The sequence below is a fragment of the Choloepus didactylus genome, chromosome 25 (assembly GCF_015220235.1).
Source record: "Choloepus didactylus isolate mChoDid1 chromosome 25, mChoDid1.pri, whole genome shotgun sequence".
In the NCBI taxonomy this organism is placed as follows: domain Eukaryota; kingdom Metazoa; phylum Chordata; class Mammalia; order Pilosa; family Megalonychidae; genus Choloepus; species Choloepus didactylus.
This window is the reverse complement of record NC_051331.1, coordinates 10,217,926-10,243,090: the sequence shown is the minus strand read 5'-3', so window position 1 is coordinate 10,243,090 and position 25,165 is coordinate 10,217,926. Positions and strand designations below refer to the sequence as shown.

The 25,165-nt window shown below is 38.1% G+C and overlaps 1 protein-coding gene across 10 annotated transcripts in view; it reads left to right on the top strand.

Annotated features, from left to right (window-relative positions):
* The window catches only part of LOC119520537 (zinc finger protein 596-like), an 803,197-nt gene that overhangs the window by 83,904 nt on the left and 694,128 nt on the right, over positions 1–25,165 (top strand). For 7 of the 10 annotated variants that reach the window (XM_037818455.1, XM_037818458.1, XM_037818459.1 and 4 more), the window contains 5 exons: positions 2,654–2,733; positions 4,999–5,125; positions 5,449–5,544; positions 6,063–6,145; positions 6,585–9,590. The exons of the other annotated variants lie outside the window; for them this stretch is intronic. In XM_037818455.1, the coding sequence (XP_037674383.1) occupies positions 2,722–2,733; positions 4,999–5,125; positions 5,449–5,544; positions 6,063–6,145; positions 6,585–8,267 (2,001 nt within the window). In that variant the 5' untranslated portion in view covers positions 2,654–2,721 and the 3' untranslated portion in view covers positions 8,268–9,590. Of the gene's footprint in view, positions 1–2,653; positions 2,734–4,998; positions 5,126–5,448; positions 5,545–6,062; positions 6,146–6,584; positions 9,591–25,165 lie in introns of those variants that run through there. 10 annotated transcript variants of the gene reach the window in all.

Below are 25,165 nucleotides of genomic sequence, written 5' to 3'. Positions count from 1 at the left end.
TGCTATCTTTCTTGTTTTTACTTTTTATCTGTCATGTTTTTTCTTTCTTTTTCTTTTTCTTTTGGCTCCATACCTTCTTTGACTCTTCATCCTTTGTGGAAGAAATGGAGAAGTCCTTATATAGATAGTGGTGATTTTGGTGAATACATAAATACATGACTATACAGGGAACCATCAGTTGTTTTCTTATGACAGAATATGTGGTGGGTGAACAAAACCATCTTAAAAAAAAACAAAACAGTTTGATGAAGAAACATTTTGGTCACTATATTGAGTGAAATAAGTCAAACACATAAGGAAACTATTCCATGGTCACACTGATATGGACTAATTATAATATGTAAATTTATAGACATGAAATGTAACTTACCAGTATGTAGAATGATGCTAAAGAATGAGAAGTGTTTAAAGTTGGAGGTTAAAAAATGGGAATGTATAAGACAGTGAACATGTGTTGGACAATGTGATTGCCTGTACATTTATTACAAATCTCTTTCATGAAATAGAACAAATGTATGAAATTATAATCCCAAGTCAATAATAGATGGGTAAATAAGAAAGAAAATATACCTATTGCAATCTATGTATGATAGTAATATTTTAACATTATTTCATCAACAGAAATGAATGTACTATTCCAATACTATGAATCAGTAATGGAGGGGGTGCTTAGGGTTATGGGAGGATTTGAGTTTTCTTCTTTTTTCTTTGTGTCTTTTCTGGACTAATGAAAATGTTCTAAAAATTGAAAAAAAATTACTTGTGATGGATGCACAGCTCTGTGATGATCATGGGCAATTGATTGTTCACTTTGGACCTTTGAATAATTGTATGGTATGTGAACAGTCTCAACAAAATTTAATTAAAAAAAGGTAATGAGAAGATTTGGAGTATTCATATAGTATGCAGGAACAAATGAATGAGCAAGATATAGTATGGTTACTAGGTATATTTCAAAACTTCTAGGAGTTGTGACTCTGTGTTTAGACCAGGATCAATATCTTACTCAAGTAGTGTGCCAGATGTAGTCATGGAAAATTGCAGTTATTTGTAGTCACTGAATATTGAGGGTTTGTTTGCTGGATGTGGTAAATAATCACAGGGACATAATGTTGGTCTTGGTAAGTATCTTTTGAAATTATAAACTGAAAAATACCTGGGAGTAAACAGATAGGGGATGATGTTTGTCAAGAGGGTCAGTACATTGTATGTCCCCATGGACAAGAACTTGGGCATGAGAGAGAAGGTTGTGAACACGGTGGGACTTCTGATAATTGTTATGAAAGGGATATTCCAGGTAAAATCTGAGTGATATGTAACACTCCAGAAATTTAAGCTTGGCAGACAGGCACAGCCAAATTATAAATCTAGCTGTGTTATTTTCTGGTCATGTATTTTTGTCATAATACTAAAGTTTTCTGAATTCTGATACTGTCATTTGTTAACTTGTTTTAAAAAAAATACCCATAAGCAGCAGGATTATTGTGAGGATTGAATAAGCTATTCAGTTTATCACCAAGCAGAGTCACACATTATACACCTTATGTTCTCTTTATTTGTGGGCCTCAGATACAACTTGGCAAGTTAAACCTACTTTTGCTTATGACAAATTATCATCAATTATCTGTGAAGTATATTTAATAATTAACAGTGTTTTAGGGATAACTTACTGGTTATAGATGATTAATTCTTTCACATGAATGCACACACATACACACACTGATACCCACAGCGCATACATAGACAGAGAAAGATAAATGCATGCATATTCCTACAAAAGATGATTCTTAAGGGACAAGTCTACAACAACCCCTTTATTCAATTATATATGGAACAACTAGATAGCCTCACAAACCCCTTCAGTCTATAATTTTTGGCCCTCTGTACCTTCTGGAATTTGTGGAACACAATAGAAATCTTATGAACATATACTCCTGTTATTTTCTTTTCCAGGGGATTTTGAGTTCTTAATTTGGAGAATGGACATCATTGATCCCTACAAATGAAAATAGTGTTTTTAATGATTAACCCCATCATGAAATCATTTTGAAGTTGCATGATAAATATCCAAATCCATTAGGGAAATGTTTCAAAGTCAGTGTTGATGGGTTTGAGGAAGTTACCTTTCCAGAAATCCAAAGGAGTTGAACCAAGATTATTTAGGGCAATTGCCTACAGAAGAGGAGGGGCAGGATAGAGGAGGGGGGGTGAGAGTGTCCAGAGGGCAGATATAGACATTGGAGAAGCAATGGCGCTTCATAAAAAAAATACTGTGAGAATTTCTGGAATATTTACCTGCAGGGGAAGACCAAAATCTACAAGCATTATGAGTTAGAGATACCTATTCTTGAATCATGGAGCAGACTGACAAACTGACCACCATAGGACAATTAACACATGAAATATGATTTTTCATGTTCTTATCTATAAGGTATCTGTATTCACATTTCCATTATTAGCAACGTGAGCCATAGCTGCCTTATATTTGAGTTTAGGAGATGAGAACCTTCCCCTGTTTCTCTTAGAGAACACTACACATTTCTGCCAGTTGGACTAAGGGGTGGTTAATTCCAGATGATTTGGGTGTGTGTGACAAGTGGGTCTGGAAATGTGGACAAATTTTTTGTCTCTTGTCTTCTTTCTCCATCCTCAGCACTGAATGTTTATTGCTGACTGAGAGTGGAAACCAGAGGAAGACGGTTGGTGGCAGAACTATTGACAATGCAAACACTGGTGAGAAGGGAATTACTGTTTCTACTGAAATAAAACTCTATTCAAAAATATGCCTATTTCACCTGCTGACCTCACAGTTTCTAAGTATACTCATGAAATATTCACATTTTTGAGATCCACTTAAGTATACTCAGGACTCTGGTATAATTATTGTGGTCCAAGAAATGATTAAGAAATCTACAATTTACACTGATTTACTCCAGCTTCTATTAAGGCTGTTTATTCACAGAAGAGATGTGGGAGGATTTATGTGCTTCCCAGAACCTATGGCCTTAGTGGGAAAGTAATTCACTCATTCAGTATGTTAGTGGTAGTAATGAGCTTAGGATTGTGGTGAACACAAGGGGTAGAGATGAGAAGCTGCACAATGTAACGCTCAAATAGGGAGCCATATGGTTCTTTGTGTGAGTTCAATCAGTCCAGTGTTATGAGTGCTGGGTTCAGAGCAATGCTGTGTTCAGGAATGGATTAGAAAGAAACCAGAAAAGGTAATGAAAATTAATAAACCAGAAAAGGTATTTATAATATCCAACAGTAACCTTATTACAGTTTTGATAGAATATATTTTCATGTTTTGTAAAGATCTTTTAAATTCTCAAGTCTATCTATTCCCCAGTTAAAATTTTCTTGCCTGTTAACATTTGTACAACTTTGATCATTTGAAGCAATGAGTAAGGAGTATTGTTTCCTTACATTAAGCTGTGCACACAGGATGATCATTGTAGGGAGAGTAGAATTTTAGGACCACTTAAAATACTTGAAGATCTAGTGAGAAAGAGAGAGCAGAAAATATGCAGTGTCTACTTTTCCTTGAACAGAGTCAATAATGAAAACTCTTGTTTGTAGGTGTAGGAGAATATTACTTATGGGTGGCCTCCTACCAGAAGAAGAGTCAGCCTAGGGCTGTAATTAGTATAGCAGTCAAATGAAAACTGCACATGTAGGAGAATACTGAGTATGGGTGGCATCCTACCAGAGGAAAAGTCAGTCCAGGGCTGTACTTTAGTATAGCAGTCAAAGGGGGTCATGGTTTCTTCTACTGCATGTCCTACCCTCATGTCATAATAAACTGAGTTTTGTGGAGTTGAAAGAGGAAGAACATACTCTCCCCAAGTACTGTATAAAGTTTGTAGACTTCTACATAATTATGTGCATTGCTTCATGTTGATCCACCATTTTATTGAATAATAGATTTATCCCTTGTACTTAACAAGTGTTGGTTACATAGGAATCTTTAGTCATTGGATTTTTCAAAACTTGTAACAGTTTGTTAAACCGTTTCATAGACAAGGAAACTGAGATTGTGGCAGGTGCCTCAAATTGGTTAAGTTCAACTTGAAATTTGTGTCCAGGTGGAAGTCAGGTATCACAAAATGGAACCATGAGACATTACCTGAATTATGTAGTTTGTTATTCCGAGAACTTAGGGAGTCAGGGTTGCCATTTGGAGTCAGTCAGGAGTATGAAGAGACCTGTTTGTGGGTAGTCCACTAGCAGAACAAAAAGGATCAATGAGTTTATGCTTTCAATGTGGTGTAGGGGTGTAAGTTTGTAGATATTTCACAGGAGTCAGAGAATGGTTAGATTAAAGCAAATACCAGGGTCCTATTGTTGTAGGGATGGTTGCCATTGCATTTGGGACCACCTGAGGGTTCTAGGCAAGGTATGTCTATGATGTCAGTGGTGACCATAGATGTAGGTATGAATTCTGAGGAGTTTAGGCTGGAGGGTTAGACAATGGTTAATTAGGCCAGAGGTCAGTGTTGAGGCAAGTGGCTTGGTCAAAGATGGATGGTAAGGCAGAACACAAAAATATTTTTATAGGATGGATGGGAATAATTGAATAATCATTCTGTTAAAAAGTAGAAGGTCATGAATAATGCTTCCCTAATTATAAGACTGTGTATTTACTTCAGATTTTTGGAGATTTAGTTATGGATTCTCATGAGCAAATTTGATGACCACCATCTGGAAGTCATTATTACCAGTTTGTAGGCAAACTTTCAGGATACATCACACCATACATTATGCAGTATTGTCTTACATTGAACTTTTATGTATGCTGAGTTTGTATGTCTCTGTGAGTGTATCTGAAAAATAGATGTTAATTTATCAGTAAGAATGATCTTACTGGAATCCTAAACACAGTTTGGTCTTTTTATACATACAACCCCTTTCCTTCCTCAGTGCTATAATTTCTACCTATCTACTGTGGATATTGGTAGGTATAGTCTTGTCTGATCTCAATTGCCTATGATGTTTTAGGAATCAGTGACCTTCAATGATGTAGCTATAGACTTTGATGCAGAAGAGTGGGCCTTGATGGATAAAACCCAGAGAAACCTGTTCAGACATGTTATGCTAGAGGTTATCAGTCATCTGGTGTCAGTGGGTGAGTTTCTTAAAATTTACTCTATTATGTATACACCTATCCATCCATCCATCCATCCATCCAATCTCTCATCAATACTTTCAAGTATCTAGACAACTGTTATCTATGAATTTAGGCATGAGGATCAACATATACTTAATTACTGTGACTGAAGTTCAGGAGTCATCCTTTGCTGGAAGTGGATTATCAAAACACTGTTTAAATTACATTTCCACATTCTGCTCTTCACAGTTTACCTTATTGTTCCTAATCAATAGACTTGATCATTATGAACTTGAATCAGCATGGAACTCAAAATCTATTCTTCTGTTTCTCAAAAACAGGGTATCAGCTCTGCAAATCAGAAGTGGTTTCCCAGTTGGAACAAGGAGAGGAACTGTGGAGGGAAGGATTAGGATTTCTCCAAGGACAGAGTACAAGTGAGTTGTTGGATGCTGTGCTTCAATGTGAAAAGGGGCCTGGTCAATGAATGAAGAGGTGTTTAGAAACATCAACGGAAGATTTCCTTGAGTGATATTCCCTGAAATGTAGGCTATGGCCTGGGGGAAATCTCCACATATGTGCAACTATTCCATGCATGTTTCAATCTCAAGTTAAGAATCCATCTATGATTGTCTTTGGCTTAGAGGGTGAGATAATTTTAAAATTATTGGAGTCAAAGTTACACAAGGTGCCTTTTTCCTTGTCTTCCTCTTTGAGGAATTTCCCTCTGATTACCACCCAGCATGTCGTCTTATTATTTTCCATAACTTTAGTACTGAAAATATTTTAGTTCTCTATTTCCAGGAAATGTTTTGCTACTTTTTAGAGTCCACATTAATTTTAGGCTCTTTCCTATTAAAATGGCAATATTTGAAACATAATCATGTGAACCTTGGAAGTTTTTAATATTTCAGTCTGCTAATGTCACTCTATAATGTTTACAAAATTATTTCAGGCAGACAAAAAGGCCATAGAGAAAAAGAAATGATAACCATGCCACATATCTGCAATAAGGGGAAATGTACCATCCAGTCAAAGGTAAGCATCCTAAGTTTGAGCAGTGAGCTTCAAAATAGATTCCTGGGATTGAATAGTCTAACAGTGCATCACAATCATCTGACTGTAATTAAATATGAGATTAAACACCATCCCATCAATAAATTTTGGATAATTTTGGTTAAGGGAATAATTAACCTTAGCTGAAAACAATTAACCTGAAGTCTTAAAAAAGTATAATTGCATAAACATGTTTATATACCTATTCTTTGAAACCTATTGAAGTATTCAAATTTAATTAGAAAACTCTGCAGTTCAGATGCTAAAAAGAGAAATCTCTGCATACAAGAAACTAGCACACCATGTGCTTGTCAATAACCTGATAAATTTTAACTGGAGCCTCACTGAATTACTATACAAGAGAATTGAATTGATGAGTATACATGGATATACCTTTAACAGTTTTTCTTCTCATTTGTAGCAGCATATTTCTACTATTGGAGAAGATCCCTTTGAGAGTAATCATTTGGGAGAAGATTTAATTCACTCCACATTGACTGACATGGAAACAAAGCCCTATGTAAATGAACATTCTCAAAAAGCTATCAATTATCAGTCATTCTTTACTGGACATAAGCAAATTCAGTCTGGACATAATTCACATTATCATCCATGTGTAAAAGCCTTGAAAAATATTTCTGTCCTTAGACAGTATGAGAGAACTTGCACTGGAGAGAAATCACATGTCTGCCATCTATGTGGGAAATCCTTCAGTCAATGTTGTAACCTTAAGGAACATGAGAGAACTCACACTAGGGAGAAAGCATGTATCTGCCATCATTGTGGGAAAATCTTCCGTTATAGTTCAAAGCTCAGAGATCATGTGAGAACTCACACTGGGGAGAAACCATATGTCTGCAAAGTATGTGGGAAATCTTTCAGTCAACATGGTAACCTTAGGCAACATGAGAGAACTCACACTGGGGAGAAACCATACATCTGCCAGCTATGTGGGAAATCCTTCATTCTAAGTGAAAAGTTTAGGCAACATGAGAGAACTCACACTGGGGACAAACCATATGTCTGCAAAGTATGTGGGAAATCCTTCAGTCGGTGTGGTAACCTTAGGATACATGAGAGAACTCACACTGGGGAGAAATCATATGTCTGCCATTTATGTGGGAAAGCCTTCCAAGTAATTTCTCAACTTAGGCAACATGAGAGAACTCACACAAGTGAGAAACCATATGTCTGCAATTTGTGTGGGAAAGCCTTCTGTGTAAGTTCTAAACTTAGGCAGCATGAGAGAATTCACACAGGGGAGAAACCGTATGTCTGCCATCTATGTGGGAAATCCTTCAGTCAGTGTAGCAGCCTGAGGGGACATGAGAGAACTCACACTGGGGAGAAACCATATGTCTGCTATCAATGTGGGAAATCCTTCAGTTATTGTAGTAGCCTGAGGGGACATGAGAGAACTCACACTGGGGAGAAACCATACATCTGCCAGCTATGTGGGAAATCCTTCAATCAAAGTGGTAACCTTAGGCAACATGGGAGAACTCACAATGTGGAGAAACCATACATCTGCCAGCTATGTGGGAAATCCTTCACTCTAAGTGAAAAGTTTAGGCAACATGAGAGAACTCACACTGGGGACAAACCATATGTCTGTGAAGTATGTGGGAAATCCTTCAGTCGATGTGGTAGCCTTAGGATACATGAGAGAACTCACACTGGGGAGAAACCATATGTCTGCAATTTGTGTGGAAAAGCCTTCCATATAAGTTCTAAACTTAGGCAACATGAGAGAACTCACACAGGTGAGAAACCATATGTTTGCGGTTTGTGTGGGAAAGCCTTCCGTGTAAGTTCTAAACTTAGGCAACATAAGAGAACTCACACAGGGGAGAAACCATATGTCTGCCATCTATGTGGGAAATCCTTCACTCAGTGGAGTAGCCTGAGGGGACATGAGAGAACTCACACTGGGGAGAAACCATATGTCTGCGATCAATGTGGGAAATCCTTCCGTCATTGTAGTAGCCTGAGGGGACATGAGAGAACTCACACTGAAGAGGAACCATATGTCTGCCATTTGTGTGGGAAATCCTTCCATCAAAGTTGTAAACTTAGGCAACATGAGAGAACTCACACTGAATAGAAACTATGTATGCCATCTGTGTGGGAAAGATTTCCCTAATAATTCTAACTTCATACAACATATGAGAACTCACAATGGGTAGAAACCGTACATCTGCCATCTGTGTGTGAAATCCCTAAGTTAATATGGTATCTGTAAGCAACATGAGAGAACTTACACTGGGGGAAACCATATATTTGCAATTTATGAGGAAATCCTTCAAACATTGTGGTACCCTTAGGCAACTTAGGAGAACTCACACTAGAAAGAAACCATATGTCAGCTTTCTTGCAGGAAAGACTTCACTGATAGAGTGATCCTCAGACAACATGAGATAATTGACACTGGAGAGACATGTCTATGTACTCTATGGGAAAACCTTTATACATAATAATTCTGCCAGTAGGAATATCATGGAACTCAATAAATATGTTGTGAATATGGAGGAGTTCTCAGACATACCTACAAACTTTAAAAAGTAGAAACTCACACAGGAGTGTCATCAATGTCTAAATGCCTTTATTTACAATGTATCCTTAAATAACATGATTGCAGTATCCTGGGAGGAACAGTATAATAGATATCAGCTGAGCTCCAGCATTGATATATGCAGGCATAGCTCAGAGTTGGAATAACTCCAAAACCAGAAAAGTTGATAGGAAAGACATTATCAGTAGAAGGAAACTCTTAGAGAACTCGACATAATTATTGGTGGAATAATTACTCAATGAAGAAATGTGTGAAATCCTTTTCTTACAGAGCAATATGTCAAATATATGTGAAGTTTCCCATTTTATAAAATATTTTTTGTATATGTATAGAATGAAGTAAAGTCTTTGGTGGCTTTGAATTTATTCCTCAAAGTTTAATTTCCCATAATGAGGAAATCTCAACACTAAAATCAAATAAAAAAGGGTTCAGCTGGAGTTCACATCAGGAATATCAGACTAGGAAAGACGTCAAAAATAAATACTTTATAACGCAATTCAATTATGCATTCAGAGTTTTGCCTAGTAAACTATTAATGAGAAACAAATTAAGACATAGGATTGTGAAGTGACCTGGGAATGCTGAATGCAGAATTTTTTAGTGAGCTGTAGGCAAGGAAATCAATGTTTTTTCTCAAAGTTTTACAAATAAGTAAAAGCTGTAGCTGAAAATTCTGTAATTTTTAGCTTCCATTTTTTCACAAATCTAAACATAAATATGACTGTTAAACCAGAGAACTTTGAATGTTAACAGAAGAATATACAGACCAAGATTATGTCATAAATGTTATATAATATGAACAGGTATGAATACAACAATGGACAGAATATAAATAAATAGATAAATTTGGGTTCATTTCTGGTGATACAGACATTTTCCTTTACACTGTTGGTCTTTTACCTTAAAGTGGGATTAAAATGAACTCTTAAAGGTATAATAATAAGGTTGTTAGTCATGGAGTATCGGGTAGCCTGAGGATGGATAATCTCCCAATCTTGATCAGTCATTGGGGTCATTCTCTCCATTAGAAATGGGTTTGGGTGATCAAAGATGGCAGATTAGGAGAGAGAGAGCAAAATTCTCCCCTGTGGAAAACACTAGGTAAAAGTCAGCATGCTCCAGAATAGCAGTTCCAGGGTTTCACCTGCTTGTCAAAGACTTGTAGATACATAGTGGCTGTGGTCTTGGAGAAATCAAGAGACTGCATTTGGAATCATATGAGTGTTTGAGGCCCCTGGTGGAATGGAAGCCAGAGCCATGCCATGTTGGGGAGAAACTGAGAGACAGTGGAGGCAGGTTAGTGTAAAAGCTGGAAAGCAGTTGGGGAGCTGGCATTGAGAGCCACAGTTCAGTGTGGTGGAGAGTACCTTCCTTATACTGAGCCGTCTACTCTATCTGACATGGGTGATAGCCCTTTGCAGACCCACAGGTAAGAGTCCTCAAGCTAGGGAAGAGCTGTGCAGCAGGCAGAGAATCAGAAGTTGGGAATTTCCACAGCCGGTACAGATATCTTTGCAGTGGAGACTCCCCTACACAGTGCCATGGCTGAGAGATTTCTAAGGGATTTTTCTGACCTGTGACGACACACAGTCTTCTGCCCAAGCACACAGAGTTCAAAGCCTAAAGACGGGTGCCACATGGAATTGCCAGGAGCCCTACACCAATCACAGGGACTTGTGGGCCCACAACAGAGAGGTACTTTATGAAATCTGAGCTGAAGGGTTTGACATGGACTGCAGCCCCAGGGCATTCCAGCCCCAGCCCAAGGAATGGGGGGAGAACTTGCTCTTAAAGCCATCTTCCCTGGCAAACTGCACAGGGCAAACCCCTCACCCACAGGGCTGGTGGTCCCCACTACATATGGAAAATTAGTGCAACAATTGGACTGCCACAAGTTTTGAATGCCATTCATTTCATAAATGAATTTGGGGAGAATTGGCTTGAGGGTAAGAGGTGGCTCAGGATTGCTACTTTCTTGTAGGTTAGGGATAGTGCACTACCAAGCTGTAGCTCTATCAAATTATAGATAATTGTTTGAATAATCTGCATATCACAAAAGAACCCTACCAAGATAAGCAAATGCAAAGAGGCCAAATGCAACAGGAAATTTTAAAGCTTATGAAGAAACCAGAAGGTAAGAATAACACAAACACATGAACTAAAAAACCAGAGGAGACAGAGAACTTGGAGCAATTAACCAAAGAAGTAATCACAAACAATAACAGGGCTCAGGATATAGAGGACATCAAGAAGACCATTGCTCTGGTTTGCTAATGTTGCCATTATGCAAAATAACAGAAATGGATTGACCTTTATAAAGAGTTACAGTCTTAGGCCATAAAGTTATCAACAATAGGTTACCTTCAATGGAGAAAGGCCATTGGCATTGGAAAACCTTTGTTAGCTCAGAAAGCACAAGGCTGGCATCCCCTTTCTTCCAGGTGGTGTTTCAAAATGGAATTCTCCAAAATGTTGCTCTTGGGGCATTTTGTCCTCTCTTAGCCGCAGCTGTTCTTCAAAATGTCACTCTCACTTGCTTCCCAAAATGTCTTTCAGAGCTGTTCTGTGTTCTTTCTGTTCTGTCAGTTCATTTATATGGCTCCAGTGAGTTAATTCAGAACAACCGTGAACGGGTTGGGTAAAACTCCATGGAAATTATCCAATCAGTCATCACCCACAGTTGGTTGAGTCATATCTCCATGGAAACATCCAATGAAAACTCCACACCATAATGGGAAAGATAATCTGTTCCCACAAGATATCATCAGATAATGGCACTTTGGTGGCCATAATACATCCAAACTAGCACATTCCACCCCTTGACCCAAAATGACATGATCTTTCCATATGAAATATGTGTTCATCCCTCCACAATATCACGAAAACTTAAATCCTTGCAGTAACGATAAGTACATCTAATCAAAATCCATTACAGGCATGGTCTTGTGGTAAAGCAAAATTCCTCTCTGGCTGTAGACCTGTGAAACTTAGAACAAATTATCTGATTCCAATATACAAACGAGGTGTATTCATAGGATAAGCATTCCCATTGCCATAAGGAGAAACTGAAAGGGAAACAAACTTTAAGGGATGAAAACTGGTCCAAAAACCTGCAGGGCAAACTCCATTAGATTTCAAAGTCTGGCCTTAACTTTCACTCATGCACCTTCCCTCATGGAAGTATCTGTTTAATCACATTCTTCCTTTTATTTCTTTAAATCATTCAGCAAACAGTTATTCATCAAACACTTCCTAATAGGCACTGAAGATTGTTCTGGGAATAAAGTATCAGTAAGACATTTTTCCTTATTTCAAAAAGATTACATCTAAATGGGACAAGTCTTAGAATTGAGCACATGTAATAGTCTGAGGTGGCACTGGAATCCTTGTGAAATGGAGCAAAATGACTGGACTCCTCCTGTGGGTGTTAGTGATGGCTTCACAGGGGTGCTGATAATTGTACTGAGTCTTATGGGAAGAATCAGACTAATTCTGGGAGGAGAAGGGGAAAGAAGCACAGCTAAATGAGATGCCTGGGACACAGATGTGGGATCAATATGACCATAAGGTGTGGTTGGGTTTTAAAGGTAGTTCTTAATATCTGATAAACAATGAATATCAGGGGATGAAATGTTGAACATGAGCCTGGCCATGTTGGCAGCAGCCAGATAACAGAGGGACTTGCGTTCATCCATGGAATTGATATTTATGTTTGAAGTTATTTGAGAGTCAATGCAGGGTTTATTTGGGGGAGTGGGGTGATCTTCATGAAAAGTCTTGCCATGAGGAAAGCTCACTCTGGATGAATTTTTGTTGTCAAATCCCTGGAGATATATTGAGGGTGGAAAATAGCACTGTAGAAGTGTGGATGGAGTTTTGGGAAATGAGCCTGTGCAGGTTTGAATTGTAATGTGTAAAAATTCTAAAATACCAGGCATAATGCCAGAGATTTTACATTCATTATTTAATTCTTTCATATATTCTATGAAATTGGTGTGGCTTTTCTGATTTAATGGATGAAGAATATGAGATCTATAGCAGTGTTTTATCTTGACCATGGCACATAATTTCTTCTGGAATGAAGCTTGGTGTTGGTTATTTCCTAGGATTTTCATTTCCCTAATAATTAGTCTTTGTGATAAACTTAATTTTTAAAAATGGTGTTAGATTGACTGGATTTCAGGGATATTAGTGAGAGTTTTTAAAAACTCTTATCTATTTTCCCCCAATCTCAACATTTTCCATCCAGAAGACCACAGTTCCAGTTTGCTAATATTGCCAGAATGCAAAACACCAGAAATGCACTGGCTTTTATAAAAGGAGTTTATTTGGTTACACAGTTACAGTCTTAAGGCCATAAAGTGTTCATCAGCAAAGAGTACCTTCACTGGAGAAAGGCCATTGGCATCTGGAAAACTCTCTTAGCTGGGAAGGCATGTGGCTGGTGTCTGCTTGCTTCCAGGTTGTGTTTTAAAATGGCATTCTCCAAAATATCTACATCAGCTTCCAAAGGCTGTCTTCAAAATGTCTTTATCAGCTATAGCTAACTGTGAGCTCCTTCTGTCTGAGCTTTTATACAGTTGCAGTGAACTAATCAAGGCCCATGCTGAATGGGTGGGGCCATGCCTCCGTAGAAATTATCTAACCAGAGTTATCACCTATAGTTAGTTGTGTGGGTCACATCTCCATGGACACAACCTAATCCAAAGTTTCCAGCTTGGTCAACAATAATATGTCTGCCCCTACAAGACTGTGTTAAAGAATATGGCTTTTTCTGTTGAGGTGTTATATTTACAAATGGGCACAACCACATTACAATTTTTTGTTATAAATAAGTTTCTCAGAAACCTTATGTTTTTGATGACCTGCATATTTTTGAGGAATGCTGGAGAGGTATTTTGTAAAATAGCTCTCAGAATTTGCATGATTTTCTTCTCTTGATTATACTGGGATTATGAGTTATAGAGCAGACTCCAGAGAGAAAGTGCTATCTACATTTCATCATATTTCCATGTTATACTTTTTCAATGTGACCTATCTCTGTTGATGTTGACCTTGATCAATTCTTGCCAGGTTTCCCCACTTCAATGTTCCTCATTTTCCTGCTTTTCCATATATCATCTTTGGAAAGGAGTGAAAACTTTAGCAGTGGATATTATGGTCCACCTTCTTGAAAGAGCAATATCTGTGTAAATTATTGGAATTCTCCTGTATAGGAGATTTGTCTCCTTATTAATATATTAAACAATTTATTTATAACATATGGAGTCATGGCATGTATTTTTTACTTTGTGTTTGATATACTACTTAATTTTTGTTCAGTTTGTTTCAAGTTTGGTGACAGGATCTTTTTCATGTCTTCCCTGAGTCTCCGTGATATGCCCCATAATTATGGCTTCATTGCATGCCTGTTTACTTCCTGATCCTACAGAACAATACAGGCTCTTTTGTATATTTATTTTCCAGGCCTAGTGTCAGCCATTTCTCCCTGGAACTTTGTGTTTGGAATGCTTTAAAAATCAGGGTCTGGACAGTATTTGTGCTCCTTGCTACTGGTGCTTCTAGTCCCTCACCACAGAGAAGTAAGAAAATATATGTGCATGTGCTAACCTGTGCAACTATGGATAAATATAAATATTTCTATATGTAATCCTCTGTATCTATACTAAACTTCTCATGAGTTCATGCTGATGTGTCTAACACTAAACCATCACCACATAGAATAGTCTAGCTTCCTCCCCTTGCTTATGAGTAACCTCCAGTGCTAAAATGAGAAAAATATTCCCCTCATCTTCCATCTTTCTACTTAATTGCTTTATTCCAGGACACATATATAGAAGGAATAGAATTGATAACCCACACCCTGGTGGGATAAAAATTATCCACTTGTGTTCAGTACTTAGAGTTTCTGTTGCCTTCATTTTCCAAACCCCATTCATATCCAATATTACTATTTTAGGACCTCTTCCACTGATTCCCTCATATGAGTGTTTCACAGTTTTGTAAGACAGTTGTATTGTTTTGCAAAATTTGCATTCCATCCAGACATTTCCTTGATCTTATAAATGAAACTTTTATTACTTATATTAAGGTTCCTTTTTGTGTTTTAAAGCTCAATGTGTTTTAACAAATGCATAAATTTATGTGTCTGTAACTACAGAATTACACAGTAGTTTCACTGCTCTGTTTCACCTATTTAAAGCTCCTCTCCTATCCCCATCCCTTGGCAACCAGTGGTCATTCTACTGTCTCTATTGTTTTCCAATTTAAGAAATTCATTTAATTGAAAGTAAATTTTATGCAGCATATTTAGACTCCTTTTTATCAATTACCAACAACCATTTAAGATACATCCATGAATTTTGTAGCTGGATGGAGCATTTCTTTTTGTATCTGAATAATGTTCCTTTGTATAGATATGAGTGTGTTTATCCATTCACCTACTGAAGGACATTTTGTTGCTTTCAGATTTTGAAGATTATAATTAAAATGCTATAAACATTCATGTGCAGTTTTTTGTGGGGACATATATTTTCAAATCATCTCCATACCAAGAGCACAATTGCTGGATTTGATGGCAAATCTATGCTTATTTTATAAGACTGCCAAACTGACTTTTTACTGCACCATTTTGTATTCCTACTACCAAAGAATGAGAGTACTTATTGTACCCCATTTTCTCCCTCTATTAGCATAGTCAGTGTTTAGGTTTTTAGGTATTCTAATAAGTGTGCCATGATTAATAATTGTGGTTTAAATTTTGAAATTTTCTAATGACAATTAATGATGAGCATATTTTTGAATGCTTATTTGACAACACTATATCTTCTCTATATAGTTTCTGTTCATATTTTTTCCCATTTAAAATTTGGGTTTAAGAACTCTTTGTATATTTGGATGCAAATCATTTATCAGATACATGTTTTGCAAATATTTTCTCCAAAGCTCTGGGTTTCATTTTTTTTAATTTTATTTTTATTTATTTTGAAATAAATTCAAAGTTATAGGAACAGTTGCAAAAACAATACTAACCCCATACAAAGAATTCCATCATACCCTGACACCCCTCCCCCAGTAGCTCAATCAACCAACTTTAACATGCTGTCACATTGCTATTTCTTTCCCTCCCTATCATCCATCATCTATTGCTCTGTCTTCTGAATATATGAGAGCTAGCTGCATGCATCCTTGAACATACAGTATAATTCACATATACACTTCCCATGAACAAGAACATTCTTTTATGCAATCCCATTAAGCACAGCTATGAAGTACAAGAGATTCAACAATGATACAAAGCTTGCATTCTATATTTCCTTTACCTTATGTCTCAACTGTGTCCCTTTAAGCCATCTGTCCTCTATCCTCCAGTCCCATCCAAGTTCATCCTTGGCATTCAATCATCATCTATTTAGACTTTTTTTTTTTTCAGTTGTGGAAACATATATACTGCCTAAATCTTCCCATTTCTCCCCCTCCCTAGCCTTCCATTAGTGGGATTTATAACATTTAGAATGTTGTAATGCTCTTTCCAACCATCCATTACTAGAAATTTCCATCCACCTCAAACAGCAACTCCACACTCATTTCTTAACTCCCCATTGCCCCTTCCCCCATTTCTCTTAACCCAAACTCTACATTTCATCTCTATGGTTATATTCTCTGATAATTTCTTTGTGTTTGCTGTGGGGGTTAAAATTAACCTCTTAAATCCATAGGAATCTTGTTTTTTTTTTTTTGATACCACCATCACTTCAATAGGACACATAAACTATGTTCCTATACTCCTCCATTCCCCCACCTTTATATAGTTGTCTAAAATTACATATTTTACACTGAGTTCAAAACCACTGATTTGTCATTAGAGTTCGTGTAATTTATATCATGTAGGAAGTAAATAGTGGAGTTACAGTTCAAAAATTATTGACTTCTATTTGTATTCTATTGTGGTTGGAGAATGTTCTTTGAGTATATTCAAATTTTTTTTTTTTTTTTAATTTCTTGAGGCTTGTTTTATGCCCCAACTTATGGTCCTTTCTGGAGAAAGATCCATGATCACTAGAGAAAAATGAGCATCCTGGTGCTTTGGGATGTAAGGTACTATATATGTCTGTTAAAATTCTCTATATCTCTTTCTGCTTTCTTTGTTTCTCTGTTGGTAGGGCTCCCTTTAGAATCTGAAGTAGGGCAGGTCTTTTATTGGCAAAGTCTCTCAGCATTTGTTTGTCTGTGAAAAATTTAAGCTCTCTCTTGAATTTGAAGGAGAGTTTTGCTGGATAAAGTATTCTTGGTTGGAAGTTTTTCTCTCTCAGAATTTTAAATATGTCATGCCACTGCCTTCTCACCTCCATGGTGGTAGCTGAGTAGTCACTACTTAGTCTTATGTTGTTTCCTTTGTATGTGGTGAATTGCTTTTCCCTTGCTGCTTTCAGAACTTGCTCCCTCTCTTCAGTATTTGACAGTCTGATCAGAATATGTCTCGGAGTGGGTTTATTTGAATTTATTCTATTTGGAGTTCGCTGGGCATTTATACTTTCTGTATTTATATTGTTTAGAAGGTTGGGGAAGTTTTCCCCAACAATTTCTTTGAATACTCTTTCTAGACCTTTAACCTTCTCTTCCCCTTCTGGGACACCAATGAGTCTTAAGTTTGGACATTGTATTTTATCTATCGTAACCCTGAGATCCATTTTGATTTTTTCAATTTTTTTCTCCATTCTTTCTTTTGTTCTTTCATTTTCTGTTCTGTGGACTTCTAGGACACTGAGACGTTGTTCAACTTCCTCTAATCTTGTATTGTGAATACCCAGAGTCTTTTTAAATAGGCTAACAGTTTCTTTTATTTCCATGAGATCTTCTATTTTTTTATTTACTCTTCCAATGTCTTCTTTATGCTCTGCTAGGGTCTTCTTTATGTAGCTTATATCCTGGGCCATGGTCTTCTTGATGTCCTTTAAATCCTTTGCCATGTTTTCAGTCCTCGATTGTAGTTCTTTGTTTAATTTTGCTATATACTGTGTTTCTTCTGATATTTTGATTTGGGAGTTTGGAGTTGGATTCTCCATATTGTCTGGTTTTATTATATGCATTAAGGTTTTCTGTTGTTTTTGGCCTCTTGGCATTTGCTTTGCTTGATAGGTTTCTTTCAAGTTGTAAAAAAAAGATACCGATCTAATTTTTCAGAGACATAATTTGTTGGCATACACTTTCTCTAACTAACCAGCAGATGGTGTCTGCAAGTCACCTATATGCCTCCAGTCAGTTCTCCCCAACTCTGTCTGTGTGGTGTGTGGGGAAATGATTCTTGTGGGGTTCAGTTGGAGAGCTCAGTTTGGGTGTGTTGCTGGAGCCATCTGTCCTGAATGTGGAGTGTGTGTATGGTTGACCAGGGAGGAAGGGCAGTTTTAATATTCTAATCCCCCAGGGTCCCAGAGATTCAAGGCTGCTGCAAGAGTTTAAGCATTCATTTCAGTTTTGCCCCAGATTTTCTGTCACTGACCCACATACCACTGGCATTGACATAGCATCCCCGGGTTTTCCAAGTGGGCCTCCCTTCTCAGCTGTGATCTTCCAGGACCTCTGCTGAGGGAATGCTATGCACGTTTTCCCTCAAGCTAAGCCCTGGGCCGCCAGGCTGTGCAGGGATGCTGTCTGCCTGATGCAAAGATTAACCTATAATTCTTGACTGGTGTAAATTCTGAATGAAAGGCAGGCAGTAAAGCTGGGCCCCACCCCTTTCCTCTTTAGAGAAGATGGATGCCTTAGGGGGAGGTCATTAGCATTTCAATGGTCTGTCTCTGCCTGTGCCACACCCTTGTCTGGGTCACAGAACTGGGAATTCAAAATGACTGAGGCTTTCTCCACTGAGTTGAAAAAGGAACAGAGCTTGTCTGAGGAGACCCTCCGGCTTTCCAAGGTTAGTCTTCACCCAAAGCCTCTGTCTACTTGTTGGGGATTTGCACCTTGTAGTGAGCAGTTCACACTCACTAATTAAAACCCCAGTTGGAGCTCAGCTGAGCTATATTCACTCACTGGGAGAAAGCTTCTCTCTGGCCCCATGAGGCTTTGTAACTTGGGCTATGGGGGAGGGGTCTCCCAATTTGGATCCTCAGTTCTTACAGATTTTGTGCTGTGATCTCGGGCATTCCTCCCAATTCAGGTTGGTGTATGATGATTGGATGTTCACGTCGGACCTCCTGCAGTTATTCTGGATTATTTACTAGTTGTTTCTGTTTTTTTTTTTCTTTTTTCAGTTGTTCCAGGGGGACTACTTAGCTTCCACTCCTCTCTATGCTGCCATCTTAGATCAGGATTTTCTGGGTTTCATTTTTATTCCTTATTAACATCTTTCACAGAGGAGAAGTTTTATATTTCAATAAAGTCCAGCTTATAAATTTTCTTCACTCCTGTGTCACAATTTCCATGCTATAGCAAAAACAAATCAACAAACTGACCCACTAGATTTTCCTGTATATTTTCTTCTAGAAGTATTATACTTTGAATTTTGGTTTTAAGTGCAGGATTCCTAATGAGTTAATTTTTGTGCAATCAATATGATGTTTGTCTAAATAACTTTTTGTTTTGCCTGTGAACATCCCATTGTTTCAGCAGCAATTGCTGAAAATTCCATACATTTTCCATTGGATTGCTCTTGCTCCTTTGTCAAAGATTAGTTGACTGTAGTTGTGTGGTTCTATTTCTAAGTTCCCTAATGGTGTTTGTGTTTCTACTTTTCAGTTCTCACATGTTAGTTCATGTATCTATTTCAGCAATTCAACACAGTTTGTTAAATTTATTGTTATAGCTAGACTTGAGATCAGGTTGTATTGGGTCCTGCCATTTTGTGTTTCTTCATCTTCAATATTGTTTAGACAACCTAGCAGTTTTGACTTTCCACATAAACTTTAGAATTAATTTCTCAATATCCATCAATTAACTTGCTGCCACTTGGAATGGTATTGAACTGAATGTATAGATCATTTTAAGATGAAATGGGAGAGGCAGGGCAAGATGGCAGACTGGTGAGCTGTAAGTTTTAGTTACTCCTCCAGGAAAGTAGGTAGAAAGCCAGGAACTGCGTGGACTGGACACCACAGAGCAATCTGACTTTGGGCATACTTCATACAACACTCATGAAAATGTCGAACTGCTGAGATCAGCAAAATATGTAAGATTTGCGGCCAGGGGACCCGCGCCCCTCCCTGCCAGGCTGTCCTGTGGGAGGAGGGGCTGCCAGCTCCGGGAAGGAGAAGGGAGAACTGCAGTGGTAGCCCTTCTCGGAAACTCATTCTACTGATCCATACTCCAACCATAGATAGACTGAGACCAGACACCAGAGAATCTGAGACGAGCCAGCCCAGCAGAGAGGAGACAGGCATAGAAAAAAAAACAAAAAAACACGAAAAACTCCAAAATAAAAGCAGAGGATTTTTGGAGTTCTGGTGAACACAGAAAGGGGAAGGACGGAGCTCAGGCCTTGAGGCGCATATGCAAATCCTGAAGAAAAGCTGATCTCTCTGCCCTGTGGACCTTTCCTTAATGGCCCTGGTTGCTTTGTCTATTAGCATTTCAATAACCCATTAGATCTCTGAGGAGGGCCCTTTTTTTTTTTTTTTTAATCCCTTTTTCTTTTTCTAAAACAATTACTCTAAGAAGCCCAATACAGAAAGCTTCAAAGAATTGCAATTTGGGCACGTCAAGTCAAGAGCAGAACTAAGAGAGCTCTGAGACAAAAGGCAATAATCCAGTGGCTGAGAAAATTCACTAAACACCACAACTTCCCAAGAAAAGGGGGGTGTCCGCTCACAGCCACCATCCTGGTGGACAGGAAACACTCCTGCCCATTGCCAGCCCCATAGCCCAGAGCTGCCCCAGACAACCCAGTGTGACGGAAGTGCTTCAAATAACAGGCACACACCACAAAACTGGGCATGGACATTAGCCTTCCCTGCAACCTCAGCTGATTGTCCAAGAGCTGGGAAGGTGGAGCAGTGTGAATTAACAAAGCCTCATTCAGCCATCATTTCAGCAGACTGGGAGCCTCCCTACACAGCCCAGCAGCCCAGAACTGCCCTGGAGGGACGGCACTCACCTGTGACATAGCACAGTCATCCCTCAACAGAGGACCCGGGGTGCACAGCCTGGAAGAGGGGCCAACTTGCAAGTCTCAGGAGCCATACGCCAATACCAAAGACTTGTGGGTCAGTGGCAGAGACAAACTGTGGCAGGACTGAACTGAAGGATTAGACTATTGCAGCAGCTTTAAAACTCTAGGATCATCAGGGAGATTTGATTGTTAGGGCCACCCCCCCTCCCCGACTGCCCAGAAACACGCCCCACATACAGGGCAGGCAACACCAACTACACACGCAAGCTTGGTACACCAATTGGGCTCCACAAGACTCACTCCCCCACTCACCAAAAAGGCTAAGCAGGGGAGAACTGGCTCGTGGAGAACAGGTGGCTCGTGGACGCCACCTGCTGGTTAGTTAGAGAAAGTGTACTCCACGAAGTTGTAGATCTGATAAATTAGAGATAAGGACTTCAACAGGTCTACAAACCCTAAAAGAACCCTATCAAGTTCAGCAAATGCCACGAGGCCAAAAACAACAGAAAATTATAAAGCATATGAAAAAAACAGACGATATGGATAACCCAAGCCCAGGCACCCAAATCAAAAGACCAGAAGAGACACAGCACCTAGAGCAGCTACTCAAAGAACTAAAGATGAACAATGAGACCATAGTACGGGATATGAAGGAAATCAAGAAGACTCTAGAAGAGCATAAAGAAGACATTGCAAGACTAAATAAAAAATTGGATGATCTTATGGAAATTAAAGAAACTGTTGACCAAATTAAAAAGATTCTGGACACTCATAGTACAAGACTAGAGGAAGTTGAACAACGAATCAGTGACCTGGAAGATGACAGAATGGAAAATGAAACCATAAAAGAAAGAATGGGAAAAAAATTGAAAAAATCAAAATGGACCTCAGGGATATGATAGATAATATGAAACATCCAAATATAAGACTCATTGGTGTCCCAGAAGGGGAAGAAAAGGGTAAAGGTCTAGGAAGAGTATTCAAAGAAATTCTTGGGGAAAACTTCCCAAATCTTCTAAACAACATAAATACACAAATAATAAATGCTCAGCGAACCCCAAATAGAATAAATCCAAATAAACCCACTCCGAGACATATACTGATCACACTGTCAAACACAGAAGAGAAGGAGCAAGTTCTGAAAGCAGCAAGAGAAAAGCAATTCACCACATACAAAGGAAACAGCATCAGACTAAGTAGTGACTACTCAGCAGCCACCATGGAGGCGAGAAGGCAGTGGCATGATATATTTAAAATTCTGAGTGAGAAAAATTTCCAGCCAAGAATACTTTATCCAGCAAAGCTCTCCTTCAAATTTGAGGGAGAGCTTAAATTTTTCACAGACAAACAAATGCTGAGAGAATTTGCTAACAAGAGACCTGCCCTACTGGAGGTACTAAAGGGAGCCCTACAGACAGAGAAACAAAGACAGGACAGAGAGACTTGGAGAAAGGTTCAGTACTAAAGAGATTCGGTATGGGTACAATAAAGGATATTAATAGAGAGAGGGAAAAATATGGCAAACATAAACCAAAGGATAAGATGGCCGATTCAAGAAATGCCTTCACGGTTTTAACGTTTAATGTAAATGGATTAAACTCCCCAATTAAAAGATATAGATTCACAGAATGGATCAAAAAAAACGAACCATCAATATGTTGCATACAAGAGACTCATCTTAGACACAGGGACACAAAGAAACTGAAAGTGAAAGGACGGAAAAAATATTTCATGCAAGCTACAGCCAAAAGAAAGCAGGTGTAGCAATATTAATCTCAGATAAAATAGACTTCAAATGCAGGGATGTTATGAGAGACAAAGAAGGCCACTACATACTAATAAAAGGGGCAATTCAGCAAGAAGAAATAACAATCGTAAATGTCTATGCACCCAATCAAGGTGCCACAAAATACATGAGAGAAACACTGGCAAAACTAAAGGAAGCAATTGATGTTTCCACAATAATTGTGGGAGACTTCAACACATCACTCTCTCCTCTAGATAGATCAACCAGACAGAAGACCAATAAGGAAATTGAAAACCTAAACAATCTGATAAATGAATTAGATTTAACAGACATATACAGGACATTACATCCCAAATCACCAGGATACACATACTTTTCTAGTGCTCATGGAACTTTCTCCAGAATAGATCATATGCTGGGACATAAAACAAGCCTCACTAAATTTAAAAAGATTGAAATTATTCAAAGCACATTCTCTTACCACAATGGAATACAATTAGAAGTCAATAACCATCAGAGACTTAGAAAATTCACAAATACCTGGAGGTTAAACAACACACTCCTAAACAATCACTGGGTTAAAGAAGAAATAGCAAGAGAAATTGCTAAATATATAGAGACGAATGAAAATGACAACACAACATACCAAAACCTATGGGATGCAGCAAAAGCAGTGCTGAGGGGGAAATTTATAGCACTAAACGCATATATTAAAAAGGAAGAAAGAGCCAAAATCAAAGAACTAATGGATCAACTGAAGAAGCTAGAAAATGAACAGCAAACCAATCCTAAACCAAGTAGAAGAAAAGAAATAACAAGGATTAAAGCAGAAATAAATGACATAGAGAACAAAAAAACAATAGAGAGGATAAATAGCACCAAAAGTTGGTTCTTTGAGAAGATCAACAGGATTGACAAGCCCCTGGCTAGACTGACAAAATCAAAAAGAGAGAAGACCCATATAAACAAAATAATGAATGAAAAAGGTGACATAACTGCAGATCCTGAAGAAATTAAAAAATTATAAGAGGACATTATGAACAACTGTATGGCAACAAACTGGATAATGTAGAGGAAATGGACAATTTCCTGGAAACATATGAACAACCGAGACTGACCAGAGAAGAAATAGAAGACCTCAACCAACCCATCACAAGCAAAGAGATCCAATCAGTCATCAAAAATCTTCCCACAAATAAATGCCCAGGGCCAGATGGCTTCACAGGGGAATTCTACCAAACTTTCCAGAAAGAACTGACACCAATCTTACTCAAACTCTTTCAAAACATTGAAAAAAATGGAACATTACCTAACTCATTTTATGAAGCTAAAATCAATCTAATACCAAAACCAGGCAAAGATGCTACAAAAAAGGAAAACTACCAGCCAATCTTCCTAATGAATATAGATGCAAAAATCCTGAACAAAATACTTGCAAATCGAATCCAAAGACACATTAAAAAAATCATACACCATGACCAAGTGGGGTTCATTCCAGGCATGCAAGGATGGTTCAACATAAGAAAATCAATCAATGTATTACAACACGTTAAAAACTCAAAAGGGAAAAATCAATTGATCATCTCAATAGATGCTGAAAAAGCATTTGACAAAATCCAACATCCCTTTTTGATAAAAACACTTCAAAAGGTAGGAATTGAAGGAAACTTCCTCAACATGATACAGAGCATATATGAAAAACCCACAGCCAGCATAGTACTCAATGGTGAGAGACTGAAAGCCTTCCCTCTAAGATCAGGAACAACACAAGGATGCCCACTGTCACCACTGTTATTCAACATTGTGCTCAAGGTGCTAGCCAGGGCAATCCGGCAAGACAAAGAAATAAAAGGCATCCAAATTGGAGAAGAAGAAGTAAAACTGTTATTCTTTGCAGATGATATGGTCTTATATCTAGAAAACCCTGAGAAATCAACGATACACCTACTAGAGCTAATAAACAAATTTAGCAAAGTAGCGGGATACAAGATTAATGCACATAAGTCAGTAATGTTTCTATATGCTAGAAATGAACAAACTGAAGAGACACTCAAGAAAAAGATACCATTTTCAATAGCAACTAAAAAAATCAAGTACCTAGGAATAAACTTAACCAAAGATGTAAAAGACCTATACAAAGAAAACTACATAACTCTACTAAAAGAAATAGAAGGGACCTTAAAAGATGGAAAAATATTCCATGTTCATGGATAGGAAGGCTGAATGTCATTAAGATGTCAATTCTACCCAAACTCATCTATAGATTCAATGCAATCCCAATCAAAATTCCAACGACCTACTTTGCAGACTTGGAAAAGCTAGTTATCAAATTTATTTGGAAAGGGAAGATGCCTCGAATTGCTAAAGACACTCTAAAAAAGAAAAACGAAGTGGGAGGACTTTCACTCCCTGACTTTGAAGCTTATTATAAAGCCACAGTTGCCAAAACAGCATGGTACTGGCACAAAGATAGACATATAGATCAATGGAATCGAATTGAGAATTCAGAGATAGACCCTCAGATCTATGGCCGACTGATCTTTGATAAGGCCCCCAAAGTCACTGAACTGAGCCATA